General features: G+C 56.1%; 5 protein-coding genes across 5 annotated transcripts; 2 read left to right on the top strand and 3 right to left on the bottom strand.

Annotated features, from left to right (window-relative positions):
* Nucleotides 1–4,126: 4,126 nt before the first annotated feature.
* Nucleotides 4,127–4,834, bottom strand: BXZ73DRAFT_75879 (uncharacterized protein; the record flags this gene model as incomplete). The annotated part of the gene is made up of 3 exons (XM_048022300.1): nt 4,127–4,182; nt 4,236–4,701; nt 4,754–4,834. 3 exons carry the CDS (start codon nt 4,832–4,834, stop codon nt 4,127–4,129), a joined length of 603 nt encoding a protein of 200 aa, XP_047880010.1.
* A 1,708-nt stretch (nt 4,835–6,542) lies between these two features.
* Nucleotides 6,543–7,194, bottom strand: BXZ73DRAFT_99313 (uncharacterized protein; the record flags this gene model as incomplete). The annotated part of the gene is made up of 3 exons (XM_048027964.1): nt 6,543–6,684; nt 6,734–7,107; nt 7,156–7,194. 3 exons carry the CDS (start codon nt 7,192–7,194, stop codon nt 6,543–6,545), a joined length of 555 nt encoding a protein of 184 aa, XP_047880009.1.
* A 1,531-nt stretch (nt 7,195–8,725) lies between these two features.
* On the top strand, nt 8,726–11,763 carry BXZ73DRAFT_99312 (uncharacterized protein; the record flags this gene model as incomplete). The annotated part of the gene is made up of 9 exons (XM_048027963.1): nt 8,726–9,097; nt 9,152–9,295; nt 9,351–9,632; nt 10,270–10,352; nt 10,404–10,509; nt 10,632–10,739; nt 10,788–11,219; nt 11,280–11,626; nt 11,721–11,763. 9 exons carry the CDS (start codon nt 8,726–8,728, stop codon nt 11,761–11,763), a joined length of 1,917 nt encoding a protein of 638 aa, XP_047880008.1.
* Nucleotides 11,764–12,744: 981 nt separating this feature from the next.
* On the bottom strand, nt 12,745–13,348 carry BXZ73DRAFT_75876 (uncharacterized protein; the record flags this gene model as incomplete). Its single annotated transcript, XM_048022299.1, has 5 exons — nt 12,745–12,856; nt 12,903–12,976; nt 13,034–13,153; nt 13,206–13,268; nt 13,319–13,348. 5 exons carry the CDS (start codon nt 13,346–13,348, stop codon nt 12,745–12,747), a joined length of 399 nt encoding a protein of 132 aa, XP_047880007.1.
* A 1,305-nt stretch (nt 13,349–14,653) lies between these two features.
* On the top strand, nt 14,654–14,869 carry BXZ73DRAFT_30617 (uncharacterized protein; the record flags this gene model as incomplete). Its single annotated transcript, XM_048017794.1, has 1 exon — nt 14,654–14,869. A coding segment is annotated over one exon (216 nt), but the record flags the coding sequence as incomplete, so codon positions are not given.
* Nucleotides 14,870–15,577: the final 708 nt, after the last annotated feature.

Genomic DNA, 15,577 nt, shown 5'->3' with positions numbered 1-15,577 from the left:
AAGTGAGCGGTTGGGTGCGTCGCTGTCAGGGAAGTCCGGATCAGAATTGGGGGGACAAGGCATCGGCGAACTTCCACATACCCAGCGTACGAGAGCATCAGCACAGTTCTGCTTCAATTTATTCCCTTCGCATGGAACGCCAAGATCATCCACGACGAACCGCAACGGTTTGCGATTCTTTCCCATTAGTTGTTTGTTCAGCTTCTTGAGACCATGCTCGATGTCGCCATAGACCGCCCGAGTCAGTGCCATATGGATCTGACGTACTTGAGCCATCTCCTTGTCCGTCATCTGGTCGGTCTGGGGGAGCGAATCGTTGGTCGCAACGTCCACCGTGGCAAAGTCGCAGCAGAAAGCAGGTGGTTCATCATCTCTAAGATTCACCTTGCTGAAAGTCATCCCCAGGATGTCCCAAAAGTGATAAGGAACCAGTCCCTCGAGGATACAGTGCATGGGATCGACGACAAGTTGACGAGTGGGGTCCCAGTATGGAAGCCGCCAGAGTTCTGACCATCAAATACCATGCTCGTCGAAGATACGTTTGCGTTCTGCTTCTGTCGTTGCGTCTCGCCAGCGCTCAGCTTGTTCACGCAGCTCGTTGAGGTTGCGCTTTGTCCAGTGTTCGAAGTCGGTGCGTCCTCGCGTTGATTGATGGTAACACGTGCATACGTGACAATAGTGGTGACCGTTGTGTCTAGCCATCTGCGAAGCGTGACGGGCAGCTTGTAGATCCATGACTACGGCAGCAACAGCCGAACGTGAGACACAGCTGTGAAACACAGAAGCGACGCGCGAGTGCTTGATACCACGTATCCATGCTGTCAGGAGGACGTCAACAATCGGCCTAAGGTAGTGGTTCAGCGCGACTCCGTGAGGTTCGCGTGGGCCTGGAATGATGGCGAGGGGACCAAGGTTTTCGGGTTTGTATCTGATCTTGGGAGGCAGGTTGAGACATGCGAGAGATATAACAGTGGCGGAAATGCTGGGTCCTCGAACAGACATGCCTTCGATGTTGAACGAGTCCAGATGAAGCGCGAACATGAGGCGAAGCTCGCCCTTTCTGTTGGTAAACAAGGAAAGTTTGTCCTCGAGCTTGAGAGTCCGCCAATATTCGGCTTCGTGTGCGTGAGAGATGGTATCGGGTGACTGCTCTTTGTTCTTGATCGCTTCCAGAGCCTTGTCGCAAGACTCATTGATATGACGCACATTGACTTCCGAAGAGAGCAGTCCGCTGACGTAATCCTCGAAGCTGTGGACAACAAATGGTCTGATTGGCTTCGTGGACGGGATCCCGCTTGGAGAAGTTACAACAAGCGGTGTATCACAGGATCCGGTTTTTTCCGAGCGATTCGTGCACTTGATGGGATAGGTAGACAAGGAAGTCAGAGGATCGGGATTTGGTTTATATAGACAATGGCATCGTGGACATGCGGCATACGTGACCGTAAGAGGTTCTAGATTAAATTGAGCGAGTGCAGATCGTAGGGAGGTGGGTATCTGAGCAAGAATCTTCTGCTCTAGGGGCACGGCAGAAGACAACACTGTGTCGAAGCACATGGACACCAAGAACGCAATGCTGGTCATCAGGAAGTCGGATCTGGTGCGACTGAGTTTCCCTAAGACGTGAAGAACGATTCCGGGGGGTGCGGCGACTTGCGCTACGGGGTGCTTGTTGCTAGCAGGAACATCGTAGTGGTGACCTACAGTATAGTGTCAGAAGCAAGATGAGGGTGACATACGAATCGCACTTACTACAGTCAAAGAAGACGGCGTCTGTTTCCGGGTTCCTAGGGCACAAGTGGTGAAGCTCCATGATACGCCCATGAGTGTTCTGCAGCGACGTCGCAACTTGACGCCTTTTCATATCGATAGAAGGCATGGATCGTAGGATCGAACTGAAACTGGACGACAATGAAGCGATTCGGTCCTCGGCGCGTGAAAGTTCGGACTCCGAAGGCGACACCAAGATGGTCTGGAGTTGTTGCAGTTCTGCGTCGATGCGACTGAGACCGGATAAGGCTTTGGTGGTTGCGTGGTTTCGTTCGTGACGATCTTCAGTGCGCTTGGCTTCCGAAACTGCCTTCTTGATTCCTGCGATGGACTCGAGAAGGTCGGTGCTTGAAGCGACTCCAAGTGGTTCACGGAGGTGCTCGCTTGATGGAGTTGGAAAGTCGCCGTCTTCTGCGAGAACAGTTGAGATGAACAGCTTGTTGGATTCTGCTTCTATGACTTCGTCGATGGCGCCTACGGAAATCGAGGAACTACTGGGAACAGAGAGCAGTCGCTGATGGCTGTAAAATTCAGTCTTATTCCTCCATTGTTTGCCTTTGCGAGAGCGAGGGAACTCCTTTGTGCAGTCTGCACATTGGCACCAGAGGTCTGTGCGAGGAGGCATCCGACGATGATTCGCGAGATGACGTGTAAGGCCTGGTTCCTAGAAAACATATCAGCAAGGGTTGTCGTAGAATGCAACATGTTTTCTCATACCTGTGATCGAAACAGAGGGAATATGACAGGGCAAGTAGCGCGGTTGTAGAGGGGGCGTCGAAATCATAGATAGAGTGTAACGAATGCTAGAATAAATACATGCGTGCGCGCGAGCTGTAGCAACGGAGTCTGAGGAGTCCGGGAAGTTCTACAGAGAACCGCGGAATGCGGGGAGGTGAGGGAGAAGGGCGAAGGTGCGCGGGTTTTTCAGTGAGGCAGTGGTGCGGTTGTCGGCGACGGAGTGGTTGGTACGGCGCGCGGGCTGGTGGAGGTGCGGTTGTAGTTGGTTTGCATCGGAGGTGGTTTGGTAGTACGATACACGGCGCGCGGCACGTGCATCACCGCCCACCCGTGCTCCCTCGCCGGGAGTGCGTGCAGTATGATGGCAGGGTCTTGAAGGGGACGGCCTACGGGCGAGCTCATTTTGAGATGGGGATGTGAGAAATGGACGGAGCACGTACCGTCTACCACACTCACATTGTTCCCTTCCGCCGCCTCACGGCGCACGCGCACCGGCGCAAAGTCGACCCTCCGCGCCGCCAGGGGAGGACGTGTCGAGGCGTCGCGCTGCTGCCGCTCCCTCCATGATCTGCCCATCATCTCACCGAAGACTCCCTCTGGACCGGTGGGCTCACAAAGTTCATGCTCGACACTTGGGATGACTCCTCCGAAACATGGGATGACCACATGTCGTGTCTCATTATTGCCGCAGTACATCACCAGGCACTCCATTATCCCTGTGGCAGATCTTCAGTGACATTCCCATTGTTCAACCGGAACCTGTGACAGCTTGCCCGTCAATGCCATGGAGGGTCCGACCAGACCTTGGGCACCCCGATACGCAGCATTCTCAGGCTTCGGGCTCTTGTGGAGCCGACGGATGACCCTGAGTCGGACACGGACGTGGACTAGCCTAGGCCCCCACCTGTAAGCTCGAGGGCGGGCACACAGATGAAGCGAGCGCACACAAAGCAGGGGAAGGCCTTCCCTGTCGTGGGTGAATTCAGAGCGGAAGGGAAGCAGTCTGGCCAAGGGGCGACTCATCGAATAGATGCGGAGGTGCCAGGAGTGTGCACACGCACGTAGATGCGAGGGGGAAATGAACTGGATAGCACAAAGTGAGAGACCGCCCTAAATACACACTATGTGGCCTGTGCACGGGTGTAACTACGACCGAAACGAACAACCGAAACGCAGAGGCAGGGAGGCAGGCTATAGCGAGCAGGGGGAAATTTCCGGAAAATGATATAAACGAGGTCTGTAATGGGGCAAGGAGTGGACCGCAGAGGTCGTGGAATGCGAGATACGAGGGCACAAAACAAGAGGAAAGAAAGGAGATACATGGCTAAACGGGGAGCGAACGCAATCACGAAGGTCGGTGAGGCGTCGCGCAGCACGTGTTGGGGGGAGTGGATGCCGTGGTGTGAGCCTCGTTGGCGGCGCGCCGTGTCGGGGGCCATCTTCGAACGGGGTGCGTCGCGTCGCGCAGTCATGCGGGGTGAGAGTTGGGGTGGCGTTCCGTATGGACGAGGGTCGATGATGCGAGAGATGAGGACTGAGGACCGAGAACCGAGGGCGCGAAGAGGGCGAAGGTGCAGGCTCGCACAGGCGTCTAGCGGACGCGTGCATCCACCGCGCATCACTTGGACTTGGCTTTCCCCTGATCGGAGGGGGGATGGGTCGACCTGGACTGCCCTGGAGGTGACAAAATTCAAAAATTGGAGACGACTGGAAAGGGGGAAACTCACTGTATACCGAGAACAGGCACTGGCACGGATGGAGTATGCACAAGACCTCCTGAACGAGGTCCATGACGATACTGTTCCGGTTGTCCACGACAGCCTTGAGGTCACCCGTGACCGCGACAATCTGTTGAATGAGTTGCAAGGCGTGCATTGTGTTCTCGTCCAGGACCGGCTCCATGGGACTGTTGTCCCCGAACGAGGGCCCTCTAAAGGCGGAGCCGCATCGCTTGTGATGAGGCGGAGGTCGAAGAGGGGTAAAGGGGGTGGGTTCCTCGGGGGCGATAGGCTCAAGGGCGATGGGCTCAGGGGCGATGGGCTCGGGGGCGATGGGCTCAGGGGTTCGGATGGGCTCGGGGGTGATGGGCTCGGGGGCCATGGGGATAAGTTCGAGGGCGACGGCGGTTGGTTCGGGGGCGATGGGGGTGAATTCCTCGGGGGCGGCCTCTCCAGGACCGTCGAACGGAATCATCTTATCGAAGGATAAGCGTTGATGGACAGGAAAGACAAGGCAGGGAACTCACGAACGGCATGGAACCAATTACGAATCTTTTGTTATCAATCGTGTATAGCCGGGGCGTGCAGTTTTCGATGGGTAGAGACATGGTGTTGAGGAGAGAGAGAGACGATGAGGGAAAAGTGGGGAGTGCGCCGACGCCCCCGACGGTTCTTATGAACATGCGACACTACGCAAGCACCCATGCCGTATACACGTCAACCAAGAGACGTTCCATTACTTGTCGCCCCAACCCGTAATTTGTAATCGCATCAAATCTTCATCCCCGTCTTTCGCGCGAACGAATTGCACATTCGTCTAATCCGCTTCCGACCCTCGTGCCCACCCCATGATCATGCCTGCGTGAGCTGCCTTTCCACCCACAAAGTCCTCCCCTCTTCCCAATATCGGAGCAACGGCACCAAATGTATGAGCCATGCAGCTCGGCGAAGGAATGGGCAGAGGGATGCGGATGAGATACAGACAAGTACGGCGAACATTCAAATGACGACGAGAGCGGGCACAGTGGAGACGTCTCGGCATCATACACGTCCAAAAGTAGCCCACGGCCTCACGGAATCCGGGGTTTGGCCCTCCCGCACATGTCGGAGCCCGGATATGAGCAGCGGTAACCACGGACCTCTCTCCTTCTCTCCCTCTCTCCTCTGCGGTAGAGTGGTTGTGCCGTGGGTTGCAGGCGAGGGACGCGACCACGACGGCCAGCGGAGCCCCAGAGGCGTCCAGGGACCCAGGCGGGCTGGTCGTGGAGCTCGCGGGGGCAAGCACGTGAAAGCAGCCATGACGTCCGGAGCACGTCCAAGGAAGAGACGGGCTTACTACCAGGGACCTTGCGGCGGATGGGAGGTCTTTCAGTAACCGGAGGCAAGCTTCGAATACGCAAGCAGGCGGGATTTTGAACCAGTGCCGGTGGTTCCGAGGCAAAGGAGAGGTACTAGGAGCCGGTTGTAGCAAATGAAACGTCTTCCAGAGACCGGAGGCGATATGTTATAACTACACTCTGTCCTCGAATGAGTCAGTGGCGGTTGTTCTGAGACTGAACACGAGAGCACGGGAGCGCACGCCAGGTCGAGCGCACGCGGTCGGGATGAGCGCACGCGGTCGGGATGAGCGCCCGCGCGAGAAGTCGATTAAGCGGGGTACAGGTGACATAGACGGGTAAGGACGGTGAAGGAGCACGAGTGACTTCGTTGGCTCGCAGTGCGATGGGCGATCATATGCTAGAGCGTAGGCGGTATAAGGTCGTTGAGTACATCATCATGTGGTCCAGGGGCGAACGTAGACATACCACGACGCTGGAGGGTGTCAATCAAGCTCTTGGAAGACCAGCGAGAGTAAAACTCTGCGCTTGTGGCCATGGGTGTGGAAGACCAGTGAGAGTACAACTCTACACTTGTGGTCGTGGAGGTCGAGAGCCAAGATGTGTACAGGCGCCGAGCGGGCACTGCATGTGCAGGCGCCGAGCGGGCACTGATCGCGACTGTGCAGTGCCTACTCGGCGCCTGTACACATCTTGGCTCTCGACCTCCACGACCACAAGTGTAGAGTTGTACTCTCACTGGTCTTCCACACCCATGGCCACAAGCGCAGAGTTTTACTCTCGCTGGTCTTCCAAGAGCTTGATTGACACCCTCCGGTGTCGTGGTATGTCTACGTTCGCCCCTGGATCACATGATGATGTACTCAACGACCTTACAGTGCGCCAATCGTGCGTCGTACGGTTCGCGTTCTCATGCTCCGTACGTCGTTCATAGTATAATGGCACATAGAAACTCAAGCTTTGGTAACAAAGGTAACCCTTAGCATCCCTGCCGTCTATCCCATGCCTTCTTCGCCTCCATGAGCTGGCGCCAACTCCGCATCTTCTTCCTGTGGAGGCGCAAAGAGGCGGGGTAGACCGGACATAACTCCCCTTGGTGCTCATTGAAAGCTATCGCCACTCTAACCTCAAGTAAGTCAGGTGGATCAAAGCTCATAATAATGTACTGACCGCTCGAGGACTTCGTCCGCCATGACAGCGTCTCCATGGCGCATATTGACGACAAATTTCTTTGACTTGCTCAAACGCATCACTAAGGCGTCTCCGTACATCGGCCATGGGGTGACGTAAGAGGCGGGGCGGTTGAAGCGACTGAACTCACCGTCATCGATCCAGAAGAATACAACATACGAGCTGGTCCCGCTCTCTTCCACAACGTCAACGATGCAGTCGTGGACGCCACATTGAGGGGCCCTCTCGTCGTCGAGAACGCTCTCAGCGAACGGGTAACGTCGTTTCCCGTCACACCGAGTCAGAACGCCGACGGGCCGAGATCGGGATTCGGAGGCGCCGTACAGCCTCCCTTTGACAGTGCAATGGAACGCCTGCCGCAAAGTGAGTGGGACTCCTACACCTGCGAGTTCTGTACTCACCTTTCGGCTAGGGGTGAAGTACCTACGGCTACCAGGCATGGAGATGGGTCTGATAAATGTGTCCTGCACGCGCGAACGAGTTCACAAGGTTTGGAGATAGGAATACGTGTCCAGCACGTAGTTGAGGGGTAGGATAGCGGTCAGGGAGATGATGACGGGTGACGAGGGCGGGCGACAAGGGCGGGCGACGAGGGTGGGCGACGAGGGCGGATGGTTAAGTGTGGTCTGTCTCATCGCACACACGCATCTCTGCAGGAGCGTACACAATAAAATAGGAGCTTCCATGACGAGATTCCCATGGTGCACAGCCCCTCAAGTCCACCGATGACAGTTATAACAATAACCATCAATTGTCCATTCACTGGAGGAGTTGGCGCTCAACGCCAGATGACCATCTGTGCTGAGCGACCATCGGCAGTGGACGACCGGCAGCGGGCGATCTCCAGCGGGCGACCGCCACCAGCTGACGACTATTCAAAGTGATCAGGTAACGTCTCGTATTGTTCAGCATCACAATAACTCACGTCAAGCACCCAGATATACCTCAACGACGCAATCGTGATGTATATTAACCATCAGTGGTGCGGAAACCACAATACCATCTTTCCCTCGACTGGCTTGAGACTATATCATTACCCCTCATCTCCGCCTGCGCGATCATAGGGTGCTGTTGAACACGCCCAGTTCCCGCTCGCTCCACACCCCTTGACTAGCTTGCCTCACTTTCTTTTCCTGGCCCCGTCTTTCTTCACCGGTCATCCGTCTGTCTTCATGGCTTCACATCGCCGTAATGTTGTTCCGCCGTGACCTGCCGATTTCGCTTCTACAATGGAAATGGAAGACAGCGAATCGGAATACGAAAGCGCACGAAGCACTTTCGAATCGGATACCGATGACCCTCTCGACAATTCACAGTCTCCCATGCCTTCGCCGCCTCCACAGTCTACCGTTTCTCCATCTCCTCCTCCGTTTGTCATTCCTCCTCCTCCTCCTCCTCCTCTATCTCTGCCTACCATTTCTCCGCCGCCCACAATCCCGTTGCCACGTGTCATTCCTCATCCGCTTCCGCCGCCCACTATTCCTCCCCCCTCCCCCTCCGCCGCCTTCTTTCCCTTTCATCTCTCGACAATCATTTTCTCCCTCACTTCCAAACGTACCTACGATTGCCGTCCCTTCATTACCTACCATCCTTCCGCTTCCAAATACGCCTCCATTCTTTGCAGTACCACGCGGCTCTCTTCTTCAAGCACCCGCCTGCCCTTTCTTTCACTCTTCCCCTCAACGGCCCCTTCCCACTGTACCGCTTTCACGCTCCCCACCGCCCCGCCTTCCGCCTCGTTCACGCTCCCCGCAACCCGCGATCCCTCCTCGACCGCACACCTTAGGAACTCAGGCTCTGAGGCATCCGCGCTCGTCGACTTCGTCTGCAGCGTCCGCCTCCTTCGTACGCAAAGCCTCCAAATTGTTGTCCATCTCCTCGTCGGCTTCCCAAACAGGGTCACCTGACGCTTCTCTCCCGGTCTCTCATTCGATCACGACATCCTCCAGCCATACTGGTTGGATTGGTTTCATGAGGGCGGCGAGCCTCCTCCCGGGAGATGATTTTCGGAGCCCCGTACCACCCTATTCTGGGCGCGGATCACTTGAATGCACCCCCGCACCTTCCTACTCCTTTGATCCTCCCGTCGGCCACGAAGCGCCTTTGCAATCGCTGACGCCATTTGGGCTCCCCGGTACGCTTGGCCTCGCAACCTGCCCTGCCCCCGTTACACCGCAAGCTTTGGCATCCAACCTGTCCTCAGGCACGGACGTCGACGGCGCCAACGATCGTACTCCCCGAGCCTCCGAACTGAACCCCGATGCTCGATACCCTCCGGAGCAAGCGGTTGCAAGCACCTCATGTGTCATCGACGTCGACATGGAGAATGAAATTGCACCAGCCGTATGTTCAGCCGCGCTACTGAGATGCACGACGTTTTGACTCACAGTATTCTAGGCCACTTCTCTCAGGAAGCGCGTGGAACATTCCCCTGCGTCTGAGTACGATAGGTCTGTGCGGCCAAGACTTCAGGGCCCAAAGTTTTCTGGGCAGAGCTCATATGTCGGGCATCTGAGGAACAGCAACCGGTGGTTACAAGAGGTAAGTCTCTTTTATTTCAGTAATGTCCCATAAATCTCACTCTCCACGATCCTAGAAATCGGCACAGATGCGGTCAAAGCTCGTACAACATGCCGCCTCTACCAGACAGATCGTCTCAGATCTGGAAGCCCGGATCAATGCCAATGAGCTATCACGACTATCGGCAGAGGAGAAGGCCCGGGAGCTCCTCGCTACGCAAGAAGAGCAGCTTAGATTAGCCTCGGAAGAGCGCCAGCGTCTGCTCGAAGACGGAGGAGAGGAAATCAAACGTCAGCACCAGAAGATTGCCCAGTTGGAGCGGACCGTCCGCGACCAAGAAACCGCGATGCAAGTCGACGTGGATTCTCGTGTCACGCAAGAGCAAGATAGGACGCAACGCGAACAGGAGAGACAAGCGCAGGAAGCACGTCTCCAGCAGTTTGAACGTCAGACCCAAGACATGAGAAGCCTCGTTGAAACCCTGGAGAGAAAGTCGGAAGACGCAAGAGTAGCAAGGGACGAGGCGTTGGCAAGTGTTCAACGAGAGAGAAAGGCGGCGGCGGAAGCTGTACAACAAGAGCGGGAGGCGGCGGCGGCGGCCTTTCGACGGGAGAAGGAGGCGGCGGAGGAGGCCATTCGACGAGAGAAGGAGGCAGCAGCAGAAGTGGCTCAAACCTTAAGGGAGCAGACAGTGGCCGCGCAACGAGCCATGGAGGAAGGGCGCATCAAGCAGCGGAAGCTTATTGAAGAATTCGCTCTCGAACGCGCGCAAGCCCACGAACGCGCACAGGCCACCGAGCCCGCCCCCGGGATGCCAAGTCTCCATGTCCCACGAAACCGTCATGCACCTGTATCGCCCACTCCTCATGCTCGTCGCGCTCCGGTAGCAACAAACATTGCGCATATCCCCTCGCAGCTGTTCAGTTCTCCTACAGTGCTGCGGCCTCGCGCTTTTCTCGCTCCCCGATCCCCGTTACCCCTGACCCCTACAGCAGTCAGTCGTGCAGCTCCTTACGCTGATTCCTCAGTTCCTCGGGTTTCTTTCTCGCGCATTGCTTCCTTCGCTGGAACTCACACCGTACGTCGTTCATTGAGTCTGGCGGTTTGTACGCTCACCGTCAAGTCTTAGACCGATTCCTGCGGGCTTTCAGCCACCGTTCCACGTCTTCAAGAATCCTCCTCTGAGCCAGACGCGATCACAACCGGGCACGACGCTCCCCCATCCCACAACGTTGGTATGTCCTATGAGCTGGTCCTCGCGGATGCCCCCGATAGAAGCAAAGGAGCTGCAAATTCTGTCGCCCCTTCGTCAATATCCGGAGCTTTTCAGTCTCGATGACGAAAACAACGTGATAAGAAGGCCAAACAAACCCCTGCTGCTGTGCCCACGGAGGTCGACGACGACGAAGAGATGATAGACGATGCCGAACCCACCCTCGACAAAGACCTTCACACGCAGTACCTGGTAAGTGGTCTTCAGAAGAGTGCTTGCCGCTGTCTCATCATGTTGCAGAGACTTTGTCGCATCGTCTGGAAAGAATTTGGTATCCAAGAGGACATGGCCTGGCACGCTCAGAGCTGCGCCCCGGCAGATCGTGTGCGAGCCTTCGAGCACGATCAGTCTTGCCCTGGACCCGATCTCGCCGCTCCACAATTCTGGTTAGGTACCAACCCGAAGCCCGTTTCGGCCCTCTGGAACGAGCGTATCTTCGAGGCTATGTTGGAACGCTTTCAAGAGCTGTGTCATGGTCATCAGCCGATGTTTCCTAGCGACGATGAGTCGTATCTCGTTGGCCTCATAACTTCTAAGTTCGGACGTGGCCTGGGGCTTTGGCGCAAGGGACAGCCACAGCGCGATGAATCTTATGATGATGCCTTCGCCCGCCTCAGTGAAAGCGAGAAGACTCGATTGAAGCAAGCCCGAGCCAACACTAGACGGCAAACGGTATGTATTCCGACTCGTCAGGTCGCCCGCTTACTAACGGGAATAAAGTGTCACCATCAGCGAGTCAATGCTACCATTGGCAATGAGCACGACCCCACAGTGGAGGAGCCCCGCCCTGGATACTACTCGGCGGTCAGATTCGTTCTCGAGCGGGGCGGTCTGGGGTACGGCAGCTCTGACAAATCGGATGTCGACATGGATGGGCGTGCAGTCCTGTTGAGTCACGTACCTGCCTGGCGCGCCAAGTGGGCAAGAGTTGTCTTCGGTTATGCTGACAGCGACCACCTCGATAACCGTCGAACAACCTTTATGCAGGGCGTGCAGCCGTTGAGACGGTTTGTGGGCCATGCCATCAGCAAGCGCCTCCCGCCAGGCAACCTCCCCCTCTGGTTTTACGATGCGAAATGGTATGCAGCGTTGTCTCCGGCAGAGAAGAGGCGTCTCAGTGCTACTAACGAAACAATGCCTTTCCCTTTTGACGAACTGTTGCATGTACCCTAGCTACCTCTTCTCGTCCCCCTCGTCATTCCTTTACATTCCATAGCTCTTCTCATATCAGATACCATATGAAAATGCGTGGTTATCCCCCGTCAATCATTTTGTACACCCATCCACATGGTGTGGCATGAGTCCATCGCCTGCCTCCCGACGTCCTCCGGCTTTCTTCTCTTCTCGCCATTGCCTCCTCATCAGTGTCCTGTGCAATAAAGCACCACTCACCCGCCCCCACCCTCCATAATGCGCGTGCCGACATCTTGTGCGCGGCAGAATACAAACGGTTTCGCCGAGCGCGACAGCCCTGACTTGACCACTATGTCTAGATCAAGCCCCTTCGGTCCCCTAAGGCGGAGCGTGGAGGGTTCCTTTAGCGTGCGAGGGCCGCGAGCGCTCAAGTGAAGACGCGTGGGCATAACGGGGATGCATGAAGACAGACGTGTGGCAAAAATGGCTTTCTAGGGGATACGAGTACGTGTGGGTCCGAAGGCCAAGACCCCCCGACCTATCATGTGGAACGTGCCAGTTCAGTCGCCTGACGTCATATAGGTTTTGCGGGGGTGGCTGTGCTCGAGGACGTCCGGACTGAAGCACTGGACGCTCCGGGATCCCGATCGCTGATACGGAACAGGCACAGACCGGGGGCGCATGCGCGCACCCATTGACCTATGCAGGAACACCACGCGTGTCCATGGACGTCGGGCGGCACACAATGCGTGGCCACGCACGTCCGCCACGCGGCACTTCGCCCGTTGCCCGTCCGGGAACTCGACTCGCGAACCAAGACCGAAGCACGAGGGCAACAAAATATATTCAAAGGAAGTGCTAAGGTGGTAGATACAAACCTGATCGCTAACTACTGAGACAATTACTTAGCTTCCTCGTTCTGCGGTGCTATAAGCCGTCTACGTAAGCGCAATAAGTGCGATGGCTGCGCTGTTTAGTAGCAATGCAAAGAAGAAAATTACCGTGTCGTCTGCGCGTTTTGTAAGTTACTATGTAGCACTGCCAATCTACCTCGAATGCGGCCCTACTCCCGAGACCAGTCTTTGTTGCAGAGGGCGCGCCACGCCGCGCCATTCCAGCCAGTCGCGTGGTGGCTGAGTCCGATGAAATCCGCGAGCTCCTTGCCTTTTCTGCATCTGAATGTCGGAGAGTAATGAAGAAGGATGGATTGCGATAACGTACATGCGAGCGATGTGTTCAGGGACCACGTCTGGACGTTTTTCCTTCTTGTTCCTCGACCCCTTGCCGCCGTGGGGCTGGTCGTGTTGCAAACGTTAGACACGCTCAGATATGGGGACTGCAGTACGACTTACTCTGTGGAATCCGAGCGCCGTGCCTTTCTGTATGTCGAAACGACATGCACCTGGGCGGAATGTCGCACTAATTCCGCACTTGGTGACTTCGACGCAAGCCCCGAGGCCGTCTCGGAGCGCCTGCACCAAGCACAGAGGTTAGCGGCGCGCGATAGAAGTGAGAACGGCTCACCTCGATGAGGTCCTTGCGTGGTACGGGACCCGACATAGGTCCGTGCATGATTAGGTACAAGGTCTGTGAACGGAGGTCAGAAGGGGACAGGAGAGAGGAGCGGGGCGACACACGGTGCGGTGCTCTTGAAGCATGGCGGGCATGTTGATAGGAAGTGGTAGCAGCGTACGCGGAGGACGAGTGAGGGATATGGAGGAGGAGGAGCGAGAGAGGCGGAGGCGGAGCGAGACAGAAGGCGCTGGCGTCGCGTGAGACGCGACTCCGAGAAACTCGGGATGCGATTGACACAGACGCGTGTCCCTCGCACAGGTCGCGAGTTCGATACCGTCGTTGGCCACAATGTTTTTCGGGCGGGTCACGTGATGATATGCACGAGCGCGCCGCGTCTCGCTTGTTGATGAGACGCGACTCGTGTCACGTTGAACACGGACGCGTTCTCCCTCTCCTTCTCTCACCACCGGGGCAAAGAGTGCGGTTATACCCACTCTGCCTTCACTCACCCCTGTCCACCTCACCCAAAATAAGTCCAACACGGTTCGGCGCAACATGTGGGTTGTTATATTGCTGATTCTCGTACCTGTGTCTTACGTTCTGCCCTTCAGAATCTTTACATCTTGCTGCCAACTTAGCTCCAAAAACGTTTTGTTGATCTTGGTGGGTACCTACGTCTCTAGCCTTCTACTTCCCCCATCTATGAATTACCCGGTTCTAGTTACGCCTGGGATCTTTTTCCTTCATACCTATTATCATGTGTACTGACGAAATACTTGTTTGTTATCACAGATGACCGAAGCTACTTTGCCATGGCTCATATACAGTACGTGTACATCCTGCCGTCAATGATACGAGTACACTGATATCCCGCCAGCCCTGCTAAGACGTATAGATTCGAGGGGCATGTTTACGTTGCTATCAACCCTTCTCCCGTCGATTGGCTCCCAGGCATCCCTATCAGCGACCCTCGGAACAAATTGGACTGTCGGGATATGCGCAAGGCGTTGTGGGCTGTCGATCAAGCCCCGGAGATGGCGTACATACTACGCACCAGCGTTCAAAACGCTCCCTTCCTCTCCCGCCTGTATATCGACAACAAAAAACCCCCTCTAATACAGGGAGATGGTGGATGGTCGCTCACACGGGAGCTTCGCAACTCGTGGAAAGACTTAGAAGAGATACTCTTCTTCACCTATCATCATCTCTGCGGCCTTACGTTACATCTTGCGGCAGCCAAGTTCCCATTCGACTCCGAATGGTCCCTACCTCGAGATCAAGGCTATGAGGCGGTCTACAGTTCTCGTCCGGCTGCCATACGCGCCATGTGGAAATCACAGGACGCGCTTCTTCTCCTCGCCGCCCGGTGTAGTATGACGATTGCCCTCACAAACATGCTCCCCGAAGAGACACCTCCAAGATGGCAGCGCGTGCTCCGTGAGCGCGGAATCGACCTCGCGTGGATTGACGAGTTCTCCCGTTCACCAATCGCCGATCTGTCTCTTGGAAAACGCGTAGGCGCGTTCATGGACCCTACGTTCACTCGCTGGATGGACCATATCCCATGCATGATCAAGGCCAACCTCCCCGTTTATGTCCGTTGGGGAGCACCTTCATCTGCGGCGTGGGAGGCCATGGCCACTCAATACTCCTTCTTGCAAGATTACTGGCCTGCGGATCCAATTGAACTCACCCTACCATCGATAGAGGCCCTCTCCCGCCTCCCTCGTAGGGTTGCTCATCGGCTTGAGAATAGCTTCCGGTGGCCTGACTTCCGCTCCACTCCGCGTTCTCCCACCGCAACGACGTCCGACGTCCAAACACCTCTCTCAACCCCTATGTGCGGTGCAAGGCAACGTCCTGGAGAGACCGCCAAAGAGTTCCTCGAGCGTCGCGCCAAACGCAATGAAGCTCGTGAACGGGATGAGCTTCCCGAAGCTAGAACAAAGCGTCTCGCACGTCTTGCCAAAGCGCACAGACTCGACTTTCCGACGCGCAGCTCGCATGTGTATGTATGGGCGACGGTGGGCGAAGAAAATCCTGATGCCGACCCTCAGCATATTGATGTTCCCTACCGTAGTCAAGTGGCACGCAGTGTTCGTGAAGACCTTTGGGGCCGTTACCCTAAGTCAGCGAGGCACTACGACTCTTGGGATAACGAGTGGGATCTCATGGGCGATCCCGATGATGACGACGAAGACGACCTCTTCGACCACTCAGCGCATATCTCTGAACACCATGCCTCCATCTCGCATCCTTCCAATACTCAACCTCTCTCTCAAGAGCACATGAATGCGGTCGTCGAGAACGACATGAACAGGCTCTCCCGCAAAGGGCACGTCACACAGTTTTCCCCCAACATAGAGGCGCACGACAAGATG

Source organism: Epithele typhae (assembly GCF_022376455.1).
Source record: "Epithele typhae strain CBS 203.58 chromosome Unknown BXZ73scaffold_11, whole genome shotgun sequence".
In the NCBI taxonomy this organism is placed as follows: domain Eukaryota; kingdom Fungi; phylum Basidiomycota; class Agaricomycetes; order Polyporales; family Epitheliaceae; genus Epithele; species Epithele typhae.
Note: the sequence above shows the minus strand (reverse complement) of the source record. Positions and strands in the feature narration are given on the sequence as shown.